Raw genomic sequence first — 16,533 nt, 5'->3', positions numbered from 1 at the left:
TAAACTCATGTCAATTTCACGTATAAAAATAATATGCTATAAATAAGAGTATGTTTTAATTATTTAATTAAATTAAATTCTCCAAATAAAAAAAATTACGATGCATCCTATTTAATGCAAGTGAAAAAAGAAATAAAGAGGTAATTGTTGTTTTGTGCCAAAAAGTTTTCGTGAAAGCACTGTTGAAAAATAAAAATAAAAATAGAGGAAGACAGAAACAATTAGTTAGAGCTTGAGCTTACCTGTCACTGTTGTGTGTGCGGTAAATCATCATTTGATCTCATTCTTATCTCATGCAGTTTGTATCTTTCTTTCACATTTCTACCTCATCTCGCAAGAATCTTCTTCATCTTTCTTCGCAATCCTTCTATACCTCCCCTCGGGCCCCACCTCCTCCCTCATCCAACGGCCCAGATCTCCCCGCTGGATTGTGTTAGGGTTTACGCCACCATCATCAATTCCTCTCTCTTTACCTATAACCCTCTCTCACTCTTCTTTTCCCCATTCCTTTTCTCAGCGCAGTGTCCACTGCTCTCTCTCTCAATTTCCCTTCACTCTCACGCGCCGCCGTGGTTTCCGCCGGCGGCCACTCCCTATCCGCCGCGCATCCATCCCGCTTCCCTCTCCTCGCTTTTCTCTAAAAAAATTTAAAAATTTCTCTGAAGACCGTGTTATCATTATCGTTCCCTGAGTTAGGTTTTCTGTTCTTCCTAGGGTGTTTTTATTGTGTCCAATAACAAGAGGAGGGGGAAGAGAAACAAGCAATAAGAAGAAAAAAAACAAGGAAAAATTAGGGATTTTTTTTTGCGAAAAAAAGAGAAATTTAAGTTGTTGTTGTTGTTGTAGCTGTTGTTTTGGTTGAGATGGCTCAGGTTCAGGTTCCGCCTCAGAATGCGATTCCCGGCCCCAACGGTGGTGGTGCTGCTGGAAATCAGTTCGTGACGACGTCGCTTTACGTCGGAGATCTCGACCCGAACGTCACGGACGCCCAGCTGTATGATTTGTTCAACCAATTGGGGCAAGTCGTATCCGTTAGGGTTTGCAGGGACTTGACCAGTAGGAGATCGCTCGGTTATGGTTATGTCAACTTTAGCAACCCGCAAGATGGTTAGTTATTTATTTATTTAGAAAAAAAATGTCTTTTTGGATTTGTTCATGTTATTACTCAGTGTGCCTTGGAAATTTGATTTTTTTTTGTTTTGTTTTATCTTTTCTTGTATTTGTGATTTGATTATGAAATTGGATTGCTTTATCTCTGAATGAATGTAGCAACCCGCAAGTTTTTTAGCCGTTTTTTTTTTGCTTTGTTCATGTTATTGCTCAATGTGTGTGTTGGATTTTTTTATTTTTTTTTGCTTTGTATTGGTTATTTGGTTTGATAATGAAATTGGTTTGCCTAATCTTGTTTCTGAGTGAATGAATTGGTTTTATTCATGCGTGCATTATGGACCAAAGTTTTTAACTTTTAAGAATTGTGGCCGCATGAGCCAGATTTGTCTGCATTTTCCGGCACTAACACAAACCCGGTGACCAATTTAAAGCCTCGTTTTAGGCACTAATTTTGGATTTAAATTGTGGTTTAACTCGTAGCTGTGTTGGTGTTAATTCTCTGGGGAAAGGTTTATTCCAGCTATTGCTTTTTGTGTACTGCTTTGTTTTGGCTTAACCTAATGAATAGAGACAAAACCGAACCGTGAAAGCAGCTGGATAATTTACAAACATGTGGTGGTGATTTTTACTGTTTATCTCAGTTAAAATGTTATGCCTTAAATTTCTTTTATTGCATGAGCTGCTCAAGAAGCAACTCAGTTATTTTGATGTTGTTTTGTAATTTTTTTGTGGTAAGATTTATTGCTTCATAAATCTTGGCCATGCCTGTTGTGAACAGGTGTGTTAGGCCTACTGAAAGGTGCACTGGTAATTGAATTTTATTTGTGAAGTACAACACAAATTTCTTTGCATGCTTTTTTTAACAGGAAATGAAATTTAGCATGCTATGCCACAGCTAATCTTTCTGTAGTATCTTGTTTTGACTTTTGAGTCATTAAGAGGGAAAATGTCCATTCTTTTTCAATTATCTAAAAATCAGCCAAAAGATATTTGCACCACCCAATGAATTTTAATGTAACACTGACATTTTCCTTGTGTGAAGGGATATATTGGGAAGCATGAGTTGTAGTTGCTAATGTAAATATTGAATAATTGCCTTTTAGGGATCAGTAACTTCTTCAGTTGTCAATTGTTTTGCAAATATCTGGAATCTGAAGCCAGTTTGATTGTACTACTTGAAATATAGTCTTGCAAATTCTATTTTCCAGGAGAGGGCTGGGATGCTTTAGTGTATCTGACCTACAGAGAACATACTTGCACTCTAGCAACCTAATTCATATTGATAGGATATTTTGGAGAACTAGAATAGTTTGTAGTTATTGTAAATTAAAGTTAATTGATTTGCAAAATGATGGATTTTGAATTTCTCTTCTATTTGTCTTTTGATATTAAAATTATGAGTTTTACTCTCTCGTTGTTGAGCATTGCCTTTTGATTCATGCCTTGGATTCATGGTCTTAGTTATAAATAAATCCTTTAGAGTATCCCAGACATTTAGTAGTCTGCTTCTGGAATTTGTTGTCTACCTCTGGTGTTTGATAGGCATTGATTGGGTAACATACATGCAATTTTCTTAGAAATTGGTCTTTTGATGACTCTGTTCATTAACAATAAGATGGGTTTATATCGTCATTATAAATTTAATAAGCCAGATGAATTATTAAAATATTCTGAGGTGGTTTGTGTCCTTATTATACGCCCTCATGTTATTGGCTGAATGGCCATGACCCTTCTACATCAATGAGTGTGTTTCCCTAATTTATTGCTGATGATGAAAATTTATGATTTGGTTCTTCAATTATCTTATTAGCTTTTGTTCCCAATTCCCATAGTCTTGATCTTCTGTTACAGGTCCTCATAATTTTCTATGCTTGACTAATACTTTCGATTTATGCTGTTGAAGTTGTGATAACCATATCCCCTGCCCAAAATCTTTATAATTGATTATTTTCTTGCTGTTTCTAACATACTTGCTGCCTGTTTGCAGCTGCCAGAGCTTTGGATGTTCTGAACTTCACTCCTCTCAATAACAGGCCCATCCGTATCATGTATTCGCATCGTGATCCCAGTATCCGTAAAAGTGGGCAAGGAAATATATTTATTAAGGTATAGATGTCTTCGTTCTTCCTGATTGTCTGGTAATGGAAGGATTTCTGCTAAGCTTCTATATTGCATGTTCTAGTTGGTCTTGACTTTTCCATTTGTTTCCTTTTGAATTTGTGGATTATTACAGAATTTGGATAGGGCAATTGACCACAAGGCGTTGCATGATACTTTTTCTACATTTGGGAATATCCTTTCGTGCAAGGTAGCTACAGATTCATCTGGGCAATCAAAAGGCTATGGCTTTGTTCAATTTGATAATGAGGAATCTGCCCAAAAGGCCATTGAGAAGCTGAATGGAATGCTGCTGAATGATAAACAAGTGTATGTGGGACCCTTCCTTCGCAAGCAAGAGAGAGAAAGTACTGCTGACAAGGCAAAGTTCAACAATGTTTTTGTGAAGAATCTGTCAGAATCAACCACTGATGATGAATTGAAGAATGTTTTTGGTGAATTTGGAACTATTACTAGTGCTGTCGTAATGAGGGATGGAGATGGGAAATCAAAGTGTTTTGGATTTGTGAATTTTGAGAATGCTGATGATGCTGCTAGGGCTGTTGAGGCTCTCAATGGCAAAAAGTTTGATGACAAAGAATGGTATGTTGGAAAAGCTCAAAAGAAATCTGAAAGGGAGAATGAATTGAAACAACGATTTGAGCAGAGCATGAAAGAAGCTGCTGATAAATATCAAGGGGCAAACTTGTATGTCAAAAATTTAGATGATAGCCTCGGTGATGATAAACTTAAGGAGCTGTTCTCCCCTTTTGGTACCATAACTTCTTGCAAGGTATGTAGTGCAATTGACTTGACACTAAATGTTTGTTTGCTATATAGTCTATAATATATATTATGTGCTTTTCACTTGAAAGGTTATGAGAGACCCAAATGGCATAAGTCGTGGATCAGGATTTGTTGCATTCTCAACTCCTGATGAGGCATCTAGAGCAGTAAGTCGTAGGGTATTTTCGTTGTGAATGTAATACTCGGCCTATTTAGTTGGAAAATGATTTTTTTTTCCTTTGCATTATTTTTTTTGTAGCTCTTGGAGATGAATGGCAAAATGGTGGTAAGCAAACCTCTGTATGTGACTCTAGCCCAACGGAAAGAAGATAGGAGAGCTAGACTGCAGGTATGTCTTATTTTAAATGCTGAGCTCTTTTTATCTTATTGGTGAAATTATGTATTACCAATGCAGGATTAGATCTTTGCAGTCTTGTCTTTTCAAGCTCATGCATGCACAAGCAATTTTCTGCCATTTCTTTCCATTATCTTAAGATATGATGATTGTAATCGGAGCTGAATATGGGTTGTTTGAATAATAGTTTACATGTTTTTCTCTGTCAATTGTATTTCATACTACAAATTGTTGCTGTGCTTTGCAAATCAGCGTCATAAATGCAAATTATAATTAGTTTTGTATTGTATTTGGCTATTGAATCTCAGTGACTGTAAGGATATTTCTATGTTGGACTAAATTTTTTATGCAGGCTCAGTTTGCTCAAATGCGACCTGTTGGAATGCCACCATCTGTCGGTCCTCGTGTGCCAATGTATCCCCCAGGTGGTCCAGGTATTGGTCAACAAATATTTTATGCCCAAGGCCCTCCTGCTATCATTCCTTCCCAGGTAATCTCTTCTACTCTGTCTACCTAGACTAAAATTAGTGCAATCTTGAATGGTGCTTGATGTTATTCCTCTGATTTGGCTCCATGGAGTAATTTCATAATCATTCTCCTTTCTGACCATGGAATTTTTTTTTCTCAGCCTGGATTTGGGTATCAACAACAACTTGTTCCTGGTATGAGGCCAGGTGCAGCTCCCGTGCCAAATTTCTTTGTGCCAATGGTTCAGCAGGGACAACAGGGACAGCGTCCTGGTGGAAGGCGTACAGGTGCAGTCCAGCAGTCCCAGCAGCCCGTTCCAATGATGCCACAGCAGGTTCATGCAATTCTTGGTTCATATTTTTGTGGATGATCTTGTTTAGAACGTTGACCTGATAATCTTTGGATTGACAGATGCTACCTAGGGGGCGTGTCTATCGTTATCCTCCTGGTAGGGGTATGCCAGATGTTTCTATGCCCGGGGTTGCTGGAGGTATGTTTTCTGTTCCATATGATGTGGGTGGGATGCCGCTGCGTGATGCATCAATCTCCCAGCAAATTCCTGTTGGGGCTTTAGCAACAGCTCTGGCTAATGCTTCTCCAGAGCAGCAGAGGACGGTAGGTTTTTCACTTCCGCTATTTTTTACCTAGTTAAACTTAAATCGTCGCTGTAAAGTTTGGATATGCCCCAGCATCATTTACTGCCTTTTAGTATTTATAACTAACTATTTTTTGTTGGTTGTATATTTGTAGATGCTGGGTGAGAATCTCTACCCCCTTGTGGAACAGTTAGAGCCTGACAATGCTGCCAAAGTGACAGGCATGCTTCTTGAGATGGACCAGACTGAAGTTCTGCATTTGCTCGAGTCGCCAGAAGCCCTGAAAGCAAAGGTGGCGGAGGCAATGGACGTCCTAAGAAATGTTGCTCAGCAACAGGCTGGCGGTACTGCGGATCAGCTGGCTTCATTATCTCTTAATGACAACCTTGTTTCTTAAGGTTTATATTTTGGATTTATTTAGTGACGATGGGTTGTTATTTTCGGCACTGGCTCTGATACAGTTTCAGGTTGAGTTTGTTTCGTTAGATTAGACACTTTTGGTTTGTTATGGACCACCACCTTCTTTTGGTTGAAGGACACTTCAACACTGATTTTAATTATGCCTTGCATTTGGTACATGGAATCATTTGTTGGTTTATCTTTTGATTACATGAGTTTGATTTGCATAAGTAATGGGTTACCTTATGACAAGTGATCCAACGTTTTGCGAGGATGTGAATCCTCGTCTCATGTGTCAGTCCCCGCCTGAGTTGTGATACTCTATGATCAGTTTTTGCCCTTGTCTTGATGGTGTGTGGGCCTAGGGCAAGAACTTAGAAAAAAACTTCATTACAATATTTTTATGGAAGAGATGGCATCATAATTTAGAATGTATGTGGTGGAAAACAGGTGCAAAGTTTATGATCCCATAAAATAGATCATTTAGAGTGACTTGTAAATAGTAAAAGCTGGGGAGTTATGACGTTCCACGCATTACATGTTGAGTAGAGAGATGCCGCGCGGGTTCTATCATCTGTTTCGGGTTGCGTGGAGAAGTGTAGCTTTGTAAAATATTTTTGCCATAAATGTACAAATTAGTTTGTTTTTGAAAATATTTCAAGCAAGCAAAAATCTAGGCAAGGTTATTTGTGGGGTATAGCTCCTGCGACCATTGACAGTTAGGTAAAATTTGTAATACTAAAACGGTAAAATTTGTAAAATAGTGAAAGTTGAGGGATAAAATTTATAATTAATATAAAATTAAAATACTACATGATGTGTATGAATTTCCTATTTGTACGAACAAGTATTTTCTTAAAGCCTAGAAAGAAGTAATGAGGTACTTTCGGTTAGAAGGTGCCACCGGATAGTAATTAGTGACTGATACATAATTATTAAAAAATAAAGAATTTAGAGCACTACGACTAGGGCAGGTTAACGTGACTCAAAATCTTACTTACCCTTTTTAAATTAAATTTTTAATATCATTTGTATGAATTAGCATACATATATTAACATAAATAAGGGATTAATAAAAAATAAATGGATGATGAGAAACACTAAAATATACAGGATTAGTAACGTATATTTTCAAATATATCCAAAAAGAACATTTATATTTATGTATCATAGAAAAAGAATACTAATTGGGACTTTCCGTTGGTAGAAAAAATAAGGCAATACTCCCCAGAAGAATCATTCTCAAAATATTAATTTATAAGCTTAATTATAAATTTTATCACATAATTTTTACTGTTCAAATTTTAATATTAGTACCACTGCTGACATATCACATAAACAAGTTAAAGAAAAATGTTTTGATAGCAATGTGATAGTAAAATATGCAAAAAGTTAAAAACTAAATGATAAAATTAGGGAAATAATAAAAGTAGAGTGGAAATTTGTGGATAAAAAAAACTGTAAAATCCTTTAGCAAAAACTATTGCAAAGTCATAAACATTATCATTTTGTCCTAGGTTATATAGGTCATGAGCGTCTTCCAATCTACTGAATCAAAGACTAATTCTACTCGCGATCTATAGTTACTTACCGCTAATTCAAGAAAATTTTACACGAAGAAAATCAAATAAACATTATTTCTCTAAATAGTTCATTATTCCACACGTGAACACTACTGATTGTAATTCTTAGAGAAAAAAATTAGAATATTAATTAGTAGGATGTGTTGTTTAAGAAAATTTATGAGACCGGTTATCCATCTATTATCGCCCGAGTAAAAGACGGGTATGAATTTTCTATTTGTACCGACAAGCGTTTTTTCAGGCTAAAAATCAGTAAAATATGGAGTACTTTGAACTTTTGGAAAGTGCCACATAACAGTAATTCGAGAGTGATATACTGATATTTACTATTTAGTCACGTGCCTACATAAAACCAATGAAAACAAATTACATTTTAAGTAGAATACATAATAAGTATATAATCTCAATTATTAAAAGTTCTCACGATTTTAAAAATAGAAGATCCCAAAGGAAATTTTGAAGTTATAAATACTGCTTTTTTTTGTTGCTTTTAGTAATTTTAGTGAGATCAGCAAAACAGGTTAAACTTCTAGATTTACTTAAATTAGGTAGCCTGTGTATCCGCTAACATTAGATAGTCGATTTTTTTGGGTGATTATAAGGAGCAAGCTGCCCTAAAATAGACTAATTCCTTAACAACAAAGTGTTAGAAGAATAAGCTAAAAATGCAAAGGCAGTGAGCATATTGGACTGGAAGTATGACGTTTTTAAGCCAAACTTGACGTAGTTATCAGCTACAGATTTGATTTCTCTCTAAAAGTGGTAACAGCTGATAGACTTTCCCAATAGTTGTTGTCCACGAATAAGTGGCTAACAATTCTGCATGCATGATGGAGCATGATCCTAGATTACAGGAGAAAACACCAACAAACTATCCTCATAATTCCTGATAATTTTCAAACATTAGGTAAGAAACTGTTGATTCATTTAAAATAAATGTCTTATGAATCTAACTCTTTAAACAGACTAAACCCACTAATCCCGTTTGATTGGGAGCTAGTCCGTTATTTTTTTTCCCCTTCAATTATCAGCAACATAAAATTTGAGCTTCATTTTATAAATTAAAATGTTTCGAACTCAATGCTATATAACTTTGAAGAGCTTATTTTGATTGATTTTATAATATTGACAGATTTTGACATTGCAAGGATATATTAGGTTGCGTTGCTATGCACAAGGAAATATTTAACCCAGTTGAACTAATCAAAATATTGCATTTGAGTTTACTGGGGGAACATTGTATTGGCTCGGTCAAATTCATCTACATACTCGTTCATAGTGCACGAAATTACATTCCAAAGAATACTTAACCGTATGAACTTGATGCATTTGAAGTTAAGCCCACTGAATCAATCACATTACGAATTAATAAATAATTACCATAACAATTAACTACTATAACTATGTTATTTAAGTATAGCATGCCTTCCGCTTCCCTATTTCACAAAGAATTTCTTTAAATAAAAAAAAACTTTGAGCTATCAACAATTTTATTTTCCTCCTATTAGCTAAATTTTAAACAAGTAACACGCACAAAATGTTAACGTTAACTACATCACAGGTGTGTCATGACAATGTGTTATAACTAACCCAACACAAGTGTAGAGTATACATCAGTGATTCATAAACCATCACGAGGCATCACAACCTACAAAGTGGCCTTCCTACCTGAAAATACAATTCAGCCCACCTGTTGATTTACGTGCCTTAACCGTAGTCCGACATCTGCTTCGCGATCTTGTTGGTTTAAACCTGTACCTAGTAAAATAGTGTCCTTCTCCCCTGAATTAGTTTCTGCCACATTTGCTTTCTCAGCATGTTCTCCAAAGTTATGCAACCTCCGGCCAATCAGATATCGGTCATCGCGTATTGAATTATGGAGATTTGTGAACCAGACATGGAATCTCTTGGCACAGAAGCACACGAAACTGAAAGAGAGGCATCCCAACCATGCAAACCGATAGACGGCAGAATTTATCACCAAGGGATACCCAAGCACTGGAAATACACCTTTGGCCAAAACGTAGGGTACACATAATGCTGTCAACAGCTTCATTATGATAGGAAGTACGATCTCCCGAAGGACCCAAAGACCTTGCAGCCTGGAGAAACCATCCTCTCTCACTCTCTCAAATTTGACTCGCCAACTTTCATCCACCAGAGGCATCATGTGGTCCAACATAACCTAATAAAAGAACCAAGTCAACAATTTATAAACCGACCTTGGGGAGACAGGTAACCATTTACAAATGGGACGTGGACAATAATAAATTTGACAGATATAGGAGGGGGAGGCCAAAAAAGAGACAAGTCAAATTATTAGTTGGGTATGAAAAGATTTCAACATTTTTTCAAGGTAGATGATTCTTTGTCAACAGAATGGAAATTGATCATCTGAAACTTGTATAGATGGTAAAGAAACTAAGTTGTAGTTCATCAACTAAATCTGCAGGTACAAAACTTCCCGCTGATTTCAATTCCAAGAAACCAAGCAGTAAGCTCAACAAGTGTTTCCCCTCTTATAAAACCCTTACTATCCAATTATATTTATTCTTACCATCCAACAATATACTGACCACCACCACCCCAAAAAAAGTTGGCAATGCCTTCAATGTTTTTTCTAAAAAAAAAAATCCTACCCAAAAAATGAAGAACAATACTATATATGGCAAAAAAATTTTAGATTACAACAACCAGGCTTTACCCCAAAACGGTGTTAAGCTACATGGATAAAACATGTCATTGGGATTATATACAGCTATTTTATGATTTGAAGCTAACATTTATACCAGTCCCAACTCCCAAGCCCAGATTACAAGGAGGTTTAAGTTAGGTTGTCAGCAACTAATATAAAACTTTATTAATCTTTAGAAAATAGATGAAAAAAAAAACAAAAAAAATAAAGGAACAACAGTGTAACAAGTCTTATCCCATTAAGTGAGGTCAGCTACATAAATCACAGTGTCATTGGTATGGAAAAAAAAATATAAAAGAAACATTTCAGAAATTTGATACTATCAAGGAATTTGTTTTATTGTTACTAATGCAGCAGGATACATTCACTAGAACTAAAGTACAGCAGAAGACTAGATTTTTTTAAAAGCAAAAAGGAGGTTTGCCACATCACATCACTCATAATCTATTAACATACCTTTAAGTATTAGATAAGCTTATAAAAGTTTTTAAAAAATTAAGCCAATAAAAAAAAACCTAACAGAAAATGCTGATAATAAAGGAAACAAACTCACCAATCTAGTCCATATCTTGAGAAATATAAGGCCTAATGCCCAGTCTTGATAAAGGAGGAATACTGGACTTTCATCCACTGGAACTCTCATTGGCACGATGACCAAAAGCTCAAAAAGAAGCCCAATTAGCACTGGGATAACAAATATCTGTGACCAAAAAAAAGATGGATTAATCAATAGCAAATAGAGATCTGTGCAAAATCAAAGGGTCAGCTTCAGTGAGATGATCAGCAAGAGGAATCATCCTTACCCATATAGACAGAAGTGCAGAACTCTTCACAAGAATGCCACACCACTTCCATATTTGGCCAAACAAAACAGAAGATCTCCTTTTTCTTATTTGCTCAATCGAGTATCTAACTCCAGCAACAGCAGTCCAGATCACATAGCTTCCAATGATAAATGCATACAGATCTATGAAAAGAAGTAAGGTTATAAATAATTATAAAGCCCAGTTACTTGAAAGCTAGTTCAATCAATTACACACCATTGCATTTAATCCCATGAGTTATGGGAAGGCGAGGAATAGAATTAAAAAGTGTCCGTCCAAGGGAAATTGGTACAACTATCAGAGCAGAGTTGAAGACAAGGAGAGTCATCCAAGCAATCACCAGTAAAAGCACAATGCGAAGCACGAAGGCGTAACTGCTATAGTCAGAAAAATATTCTATTAGATAGTGACAGAGTAACTAAAAATAGCTAAAATGTGCATCTGCAAAGAAACTGATGGCTCTAGAAAACTTTTTCATGCATTGCGTTAACCCAAAAATCATGAAATGAAAGACTTGACTCCGTCATGCCCTCATCTCCCCACACATCTACTCACAAAAATGTAATATAACTAGATAAATAGAGTGCAGTATAAGATAATTCATAAATGATAGTTGCAGGATTTCAATTTGCAAGGAACTCACTCAGAATCAGACTGCTCATCATTATCATAATCCTCTTCAGCATTCATTTCTTCCACTGTGATAATGGCCCTGTTCAAATCATCGTCTGCAAATGGCACCAAACCCTGATCATGCACTCCAGCTTGTACTATTTGTAGCCTTTCCTGTCTAGCTGGCTCCCCATTTCCATTTTCTTGATTAACACTCTCATCAGGTTTAGGCAGTAAGAAATCAGTCAAACCAAGTGCCCAACCAACAGCAGTAAACCAATATCGAAGTAGGGATTTAATAGTTGTCCTCAATTTAAAATGCTCAATAGCAAATGGGATACAAATCTGAAAGAGAAGCATGTCAGCTGGAATTTCAGTGAATGGATCAGATACCCTGCAAAAACATGCATATTCACAATTAAAAAATGTGACACATAATCCATGGAAACTACTAAAATTGATCAAGGGGAAAGCTTACGATATGTCAAGCGGGAAAATCGAAGGTGCCATCCGCATGGCATGTTTGACAGGCAAGAATACCAGCATCACAATCAGACTCCCATAAACTGCAACAGATAACAGAACCCTGCGAGCATGTTTGTGCACAGGATCATCTATCAGATCACGGAACGGATTGTAGTTTGGATCAGCAGGGTCCCGAAGAAAGTATAAAACTCCATTACGTAAAACCTGTCATTGGAAACATACAAACCACGTGAAACAGTGGATAACAATATAACCAGAGCTTTACAAATCATATCACATGACAAGAAATTACCCCTCTAAGAAGGCTGACAAATATGCTAATTTGTAGCATATACACAATACCAACAACCCAATGAACCAATGAGCTTGCTAAAGGGGATGCAGAGAAGAACTGAACTCTGTGAACCATTGTCTTCCCAAACATCTGAATGGTACAAACATCGAGCCACCACCCACACATCAAAGGAAATACCCCCAGTTCAATGACTAAAAGGAAAGCAACCTTAACCATAGTCATCAAATGCCTCATTGCTGCCAAAAACTGCCTGAAAAGAGATGGAATTGTCTCTGCTATAGAAGCAATGCCATAAAACCTTCCCATGGTCAAAGGCTCACCCTTTGTGTAACGAATTAAAGCAACAATTCCAAAGTAGCAGAAAATTAGAGTCAATATAAAAACATATCCAATAGCTAGAGTGGTAACATCAGAAATCCTTGAAGTTCCAATTGACACTCCTTTCAAGATAACAGCTGAAGCAGAAGTTATGTTTGACATTTCACTCATTTCACTAGCATTTGCTTTCAGCATTTCTGCAACCTGACCAATTGATCCATTTTCTTGAGTTTCAGATGACATGTTTTTAACAGCTGTTAATGCATTCTTCAAAGTAATATTTGCTAGAGAAAGAGATGTGTCTGCAAGTGGGGCCACAGCTGACAACACAGGGCCACTAGCAGTTGAGAAGAACCAGGATAGATAATGGAGTATGATACGGCCCAATGAAAATGGCACAAAGATTACAACACCAAGGAAAATCATATTGCTAGCCAGCACCTGCATAGAGAAAAAAACATTTAGTTCTAAAAACGAAATGTGACTAATAGCAAATTCATTTCTCCAAAGAATAAAACAGATTTTTTGAACAAAATTAATCAGAAAAGGTTATAATTTACAAAACATAAGAATTTGTGGTGTCAATAGTATAATCGCCCCTAAACGTGGGAAAATCATCACCCAGAGAAATATTCATGTTTCAGTAAAAGATAATACAATTTATACTAAAAAGAAAGAGTAGCATCAATAGAATGACCAACTAACATAGGAAAAATAATCATAATAAGTGAACAACTCATGCTTTGGTTAATGAGGAAAACTCATCCCACAATCAATTGAGGTTCATCCACATGGAATGACAGAAGTTAACTATCAAGAGTAAATCTCATCCATTACCCCAAAGAAGCAGAGTAAGAAGATCAAGTCTGGATACACAACATAAATAATACTTTTCGTAAACACTTATCAAGTAATGGAATTTAGTAATTTATTAAAAATTAATCAAATGAGAAGTTATTAAAAAAAATGAGCTGTGCGTATGCTGTTTTAGCTTTTGAAAAGGCTTCCCTCATCAAGTTCAATTTCAATAACATCAGGTTGATAGACTTACTGTAAATGCATTTTCAACCAAATGAAAAACTGGACCCTGCATGCCAACAAGTTCATCAAAGGGAACATCTTCTGCTCCATCAGCATCATCCAGACCATCGAACATCTGCTCGACATGTGCCTCAAGACGAGCTGCTTGCATCTCCCACCGTGCAGCAACGTTTTCAGCATTTCTTCTAATTACTTGACCTGCCCCTGCAATTCCTTGCACTCCACCAGCATCTTCACCATTCCCATCACCATTGTTGATGTTACGATTAGCTTGCCCAGGAGGCCTTCTAGCAATTCGAGCACCATTTCTGTCCACTTCATCTTCTCTATCGGCATCCTGTCCCCCAATTTCTCGCAAATGCCTAAAGTAATCTCTCAAAGAAGTGGCCCCAAGGAAAATGAAGACAATACTTGCAGAAAGTAGGAAACCATGGAGGCAATCAGTCAGAATAACTGCTGTCGATAAATGGCTTAAGAATAACCTCTGGGCTTCACCTAAACTCCTTACAAAAGCTAATCGCCATATCCAGAATGTTATGAAAGGTATAATTAAGAGCCACACAGATAGCACAAAACTCAGGCGCAAAAAGAATTGAAGAACATGGCAAGCTTTCATTGCCATTCCAACCACAAACTCTTGAAAAGGTAACCTAGCTGGGGCATTCTCAGCATACACTGGAGAGAAGGAGAATGCATGCTTGCAGACCTGCAGCACACATGAAGCACATTTAAAAAGAAAAAAAAAAAAAAAAAAAAAAGACCCCAACAAAAAAGAAGAAAAACATCAAGTACATAAAAACGAGGCATCAGTACATTAGGGAGGGGTTATCTAACTTTTGACATATTTGGTGTAGGTGCAAAGCAAAACCTACTATTGAACATAGCATAGCATACGCATAACTTTTAAAACAAACCTACTGTATGCTTAGAAGTTTAATACAAGTGTTTTCAATTAGCTCTTGCAAGACCAATGAGTGTTTTTTTTCCTTCTCTCTTGGTTTATGCTAGCAAGTTCAAAATTGTTTTAGTAGTTATAAGGTTGGGTTGGTTGTGAAGGGAGAACTGGGTTCAAATCCCCCACTAACAAAAATCTAACAACAACTAACATTTGCTGATAAAAAAAATTGTTTATCTTCCTAACAATATTGAGCTGCTTCAGAAAATTGCTGTGCCTCAGCAACTCACTCTTTAGTTTTTAAATAGAAAGATTACACACATATATGGGCATAACAAATTTCCATCCTTAGCCGTTCAATATTTCGACACGAAGAGGAACGCAACCATTTGATAGCACCTACTTTTCTTTTCACTTTCCGTCATTCTCCGCAACAAAATTAGGAAATTTCTGAAACTTTTTTTATCTTCATCACTAGACAAATTATCCTATCCTAGCACACGGTATGGTAAAAGAACTATTACCACCTCCATTTACACAAGATTTAGATCAGAAATCCAACAAAAACTCAAAAACACGTTAATTTACGTCGAACACCGTCGAAAAGATAGGGGGGAAAAAAAGAGAAGGCATAACCTCGCATTGGCGCGCGTTGCTGTGATTAAGCCACTGAAGGAGACAATCCTGATGCACGAATTTGATGCTCCCGCTGCATGCGCAAGGATAACGAAGCGGATTCTCGGCGTCGCCGGGGTTCCGGCAAATTCGGCACACGTCCTCTTCCTCCTCATCTTCGTCGTCATACTTCGCCGGCGCCGGAGATGTCGCCGTCCCCGACGCGGTGGATTCGACCTCTTTTCCCTTCGCGCCGCGCGGCGATGAGGCGGAGGAGGAGGAGGAGGAAGGGGAAGACGACGAGGACGACGGAGAATTCGCGAGAGTCTCGGCGGCGGCGAAGGGGCTTCCGTCGAGGGAAGGCGATGGCTCGTGAGCGATCTCCATGGCGGTTTGGACCGAACCGGCCGGGGAGCGAGTCGGTGGCGAGTCAGGGCGGGTCGGGGAGCGAATCGGTGGGGGACGGAAAAAGGGAGAGAGAAATTAAAAAAGTGCGAAGAAGAGATGAGAGAAAATGGAAGAGAGTGATCGGAAATTTTGGCGTGGGGATTTAGGGTTTTCCCAAGAATGCCCTCGTTCGGTGGTTTATATTTACGCGGATGTTTTGGGGTTCGGTGACGTATATGGTCATGTGGGTTTTGGGGTCACGTGGCACCCTGTCATTTGTGCGTCGCTGATTATGGCCATGTTCTACGTGCAAAAACTGGAAATCAAAAATCGAAAACGGAAAATCCATACATACTATTAAATTAAATTTTGTTAATTAATGTCATTAAAAATTTAAAATTATGCTTTGACTTTAAGTTGACTTTTCTTCGGATAAAGATGAATATTGAATAAATCTTAACTCATTATAATTTTTTTAAAAAAATAAATACCAATAAAAATTAGTCTATTGAAATAAACTTATATTCAAAAATAGTTTAGTTTCAATTTCTGATATAGTTTACTTGCAACACAATTTATTTTTTATCACTGGCGTCCAGCACACAAGCTGCTACCCATCATAAACTGCTCCTGTAATAGTAGGCGGTGCATTTAGCCATTTACGCGCAACTGCAACTATTGATAAATTCACACGTCAGGTACAGAAATTAGTTCGAAGTTCGAATAGTCGCAAATTGATAATATTTATGGTTTTAATTTAATGGTTTTGTCTTTTTAAATTTAAATTAGAGTTAAATATTTTTTTGTCACGTAAATTCTTGGGAACTATTATTCTCACTACCAACCCTTATTATTGGCACTAGCAACCCTTACACTGTATAATTGTATTTTTTTTTCACCCCCAAATAATTATGGAAATACAATTTTGTTATACACTTGTATAACAAAATTTTGTTTTCGGTATGTTTTGT

At 37.0% G+C, this 16,533-nt stretch overlaps 2 protein-coding genes across 3 annotated transcripts; one reads left to right on the top strand and one right to left on the bottom strand.

The window, feature by feature from the left end:
• The first annotated feature begins 863 nt into the window (after positions 1-863).
• Positions 864-6,041, top strand: LOC114386211 (polyadenylate-binding protein 2-like). Its single transcript, XM_028346189.1, has 9 exons — positions 864-1,107; positions 3,098-3,216; positions 3,344-4,000; positions 4,083-4,160; positions 4,253-4,342; positions 4,701-4,838; positions 4,977-5,150; positions 5,228-5,431; positions 5,567-6,041. Exons 1-9 carry the CDS (start codon positions 864-866, stop codon positions 5,807-5,809), a joined length of 1,947 nt encoding a protein of 648 aa, XP_028201990.1. The 3' UTR covers positions 5,810-6,041.
• A 2,804-nt stretch (positions 6,042-8,845) lies between these two features.
• LOC114386203 (probable E3 ubiquitin ligase SUD1) lies at positions 8,846-15,747 on the bottom strand. 2 transcript variants are annotated; one of them, XM_028346182.1, is made up of 9 exons: positions 15,197-15,747; positions 13,676-14,371; positions 12,304-13,065; positions 12,004-12,215; positions 11,557-11,919; positions 11,130-11,290; positions 10,893-11,056; positions 10,643-10,789; positions 8,846-9,579 (listed from the first exon to the last, which is right to left on the bottom strand). In XM_028346182.1, the coding sequence occupies exons 1-9, from the start codon at positions 15,560-15,562 to the stop codon at positions 9,076-9,078; spliced, it is 3,375 nt and encodes a 1,124-aa protein (XP_028201983.1). In that variant the 5' UTR covers positions 15,563-15,747; the 3' UTR covers positions 8,846-9,075. The 2 variants fall into 2 exon arrangements, with proteins under 2 accessions (XP_028201983.1, XP_028201985.1); XM_028346184.1 differs by having other exon boundaries at positions 11,130-11,287.
• Between the last annotated feature and the right edge of the window lie 786 nt (positions 15,748-16,533).

This window comes from Glycine soja, chromosome 2 (genome assembly GCF_004193775.1).
Source record: "Glycine soja cultivar W05 chromosome 2, ASM419377v2, whole genome shotgun sequence".
NCBI lineage: Eukaryota > Viridiplantae > Streptophyta > Magnoliopsida > Fabales > Fabaceae > Glycine > Glycine soja.
This window is presented reverse-complemented; position numbering and strand designations above follow the sequence as displayed.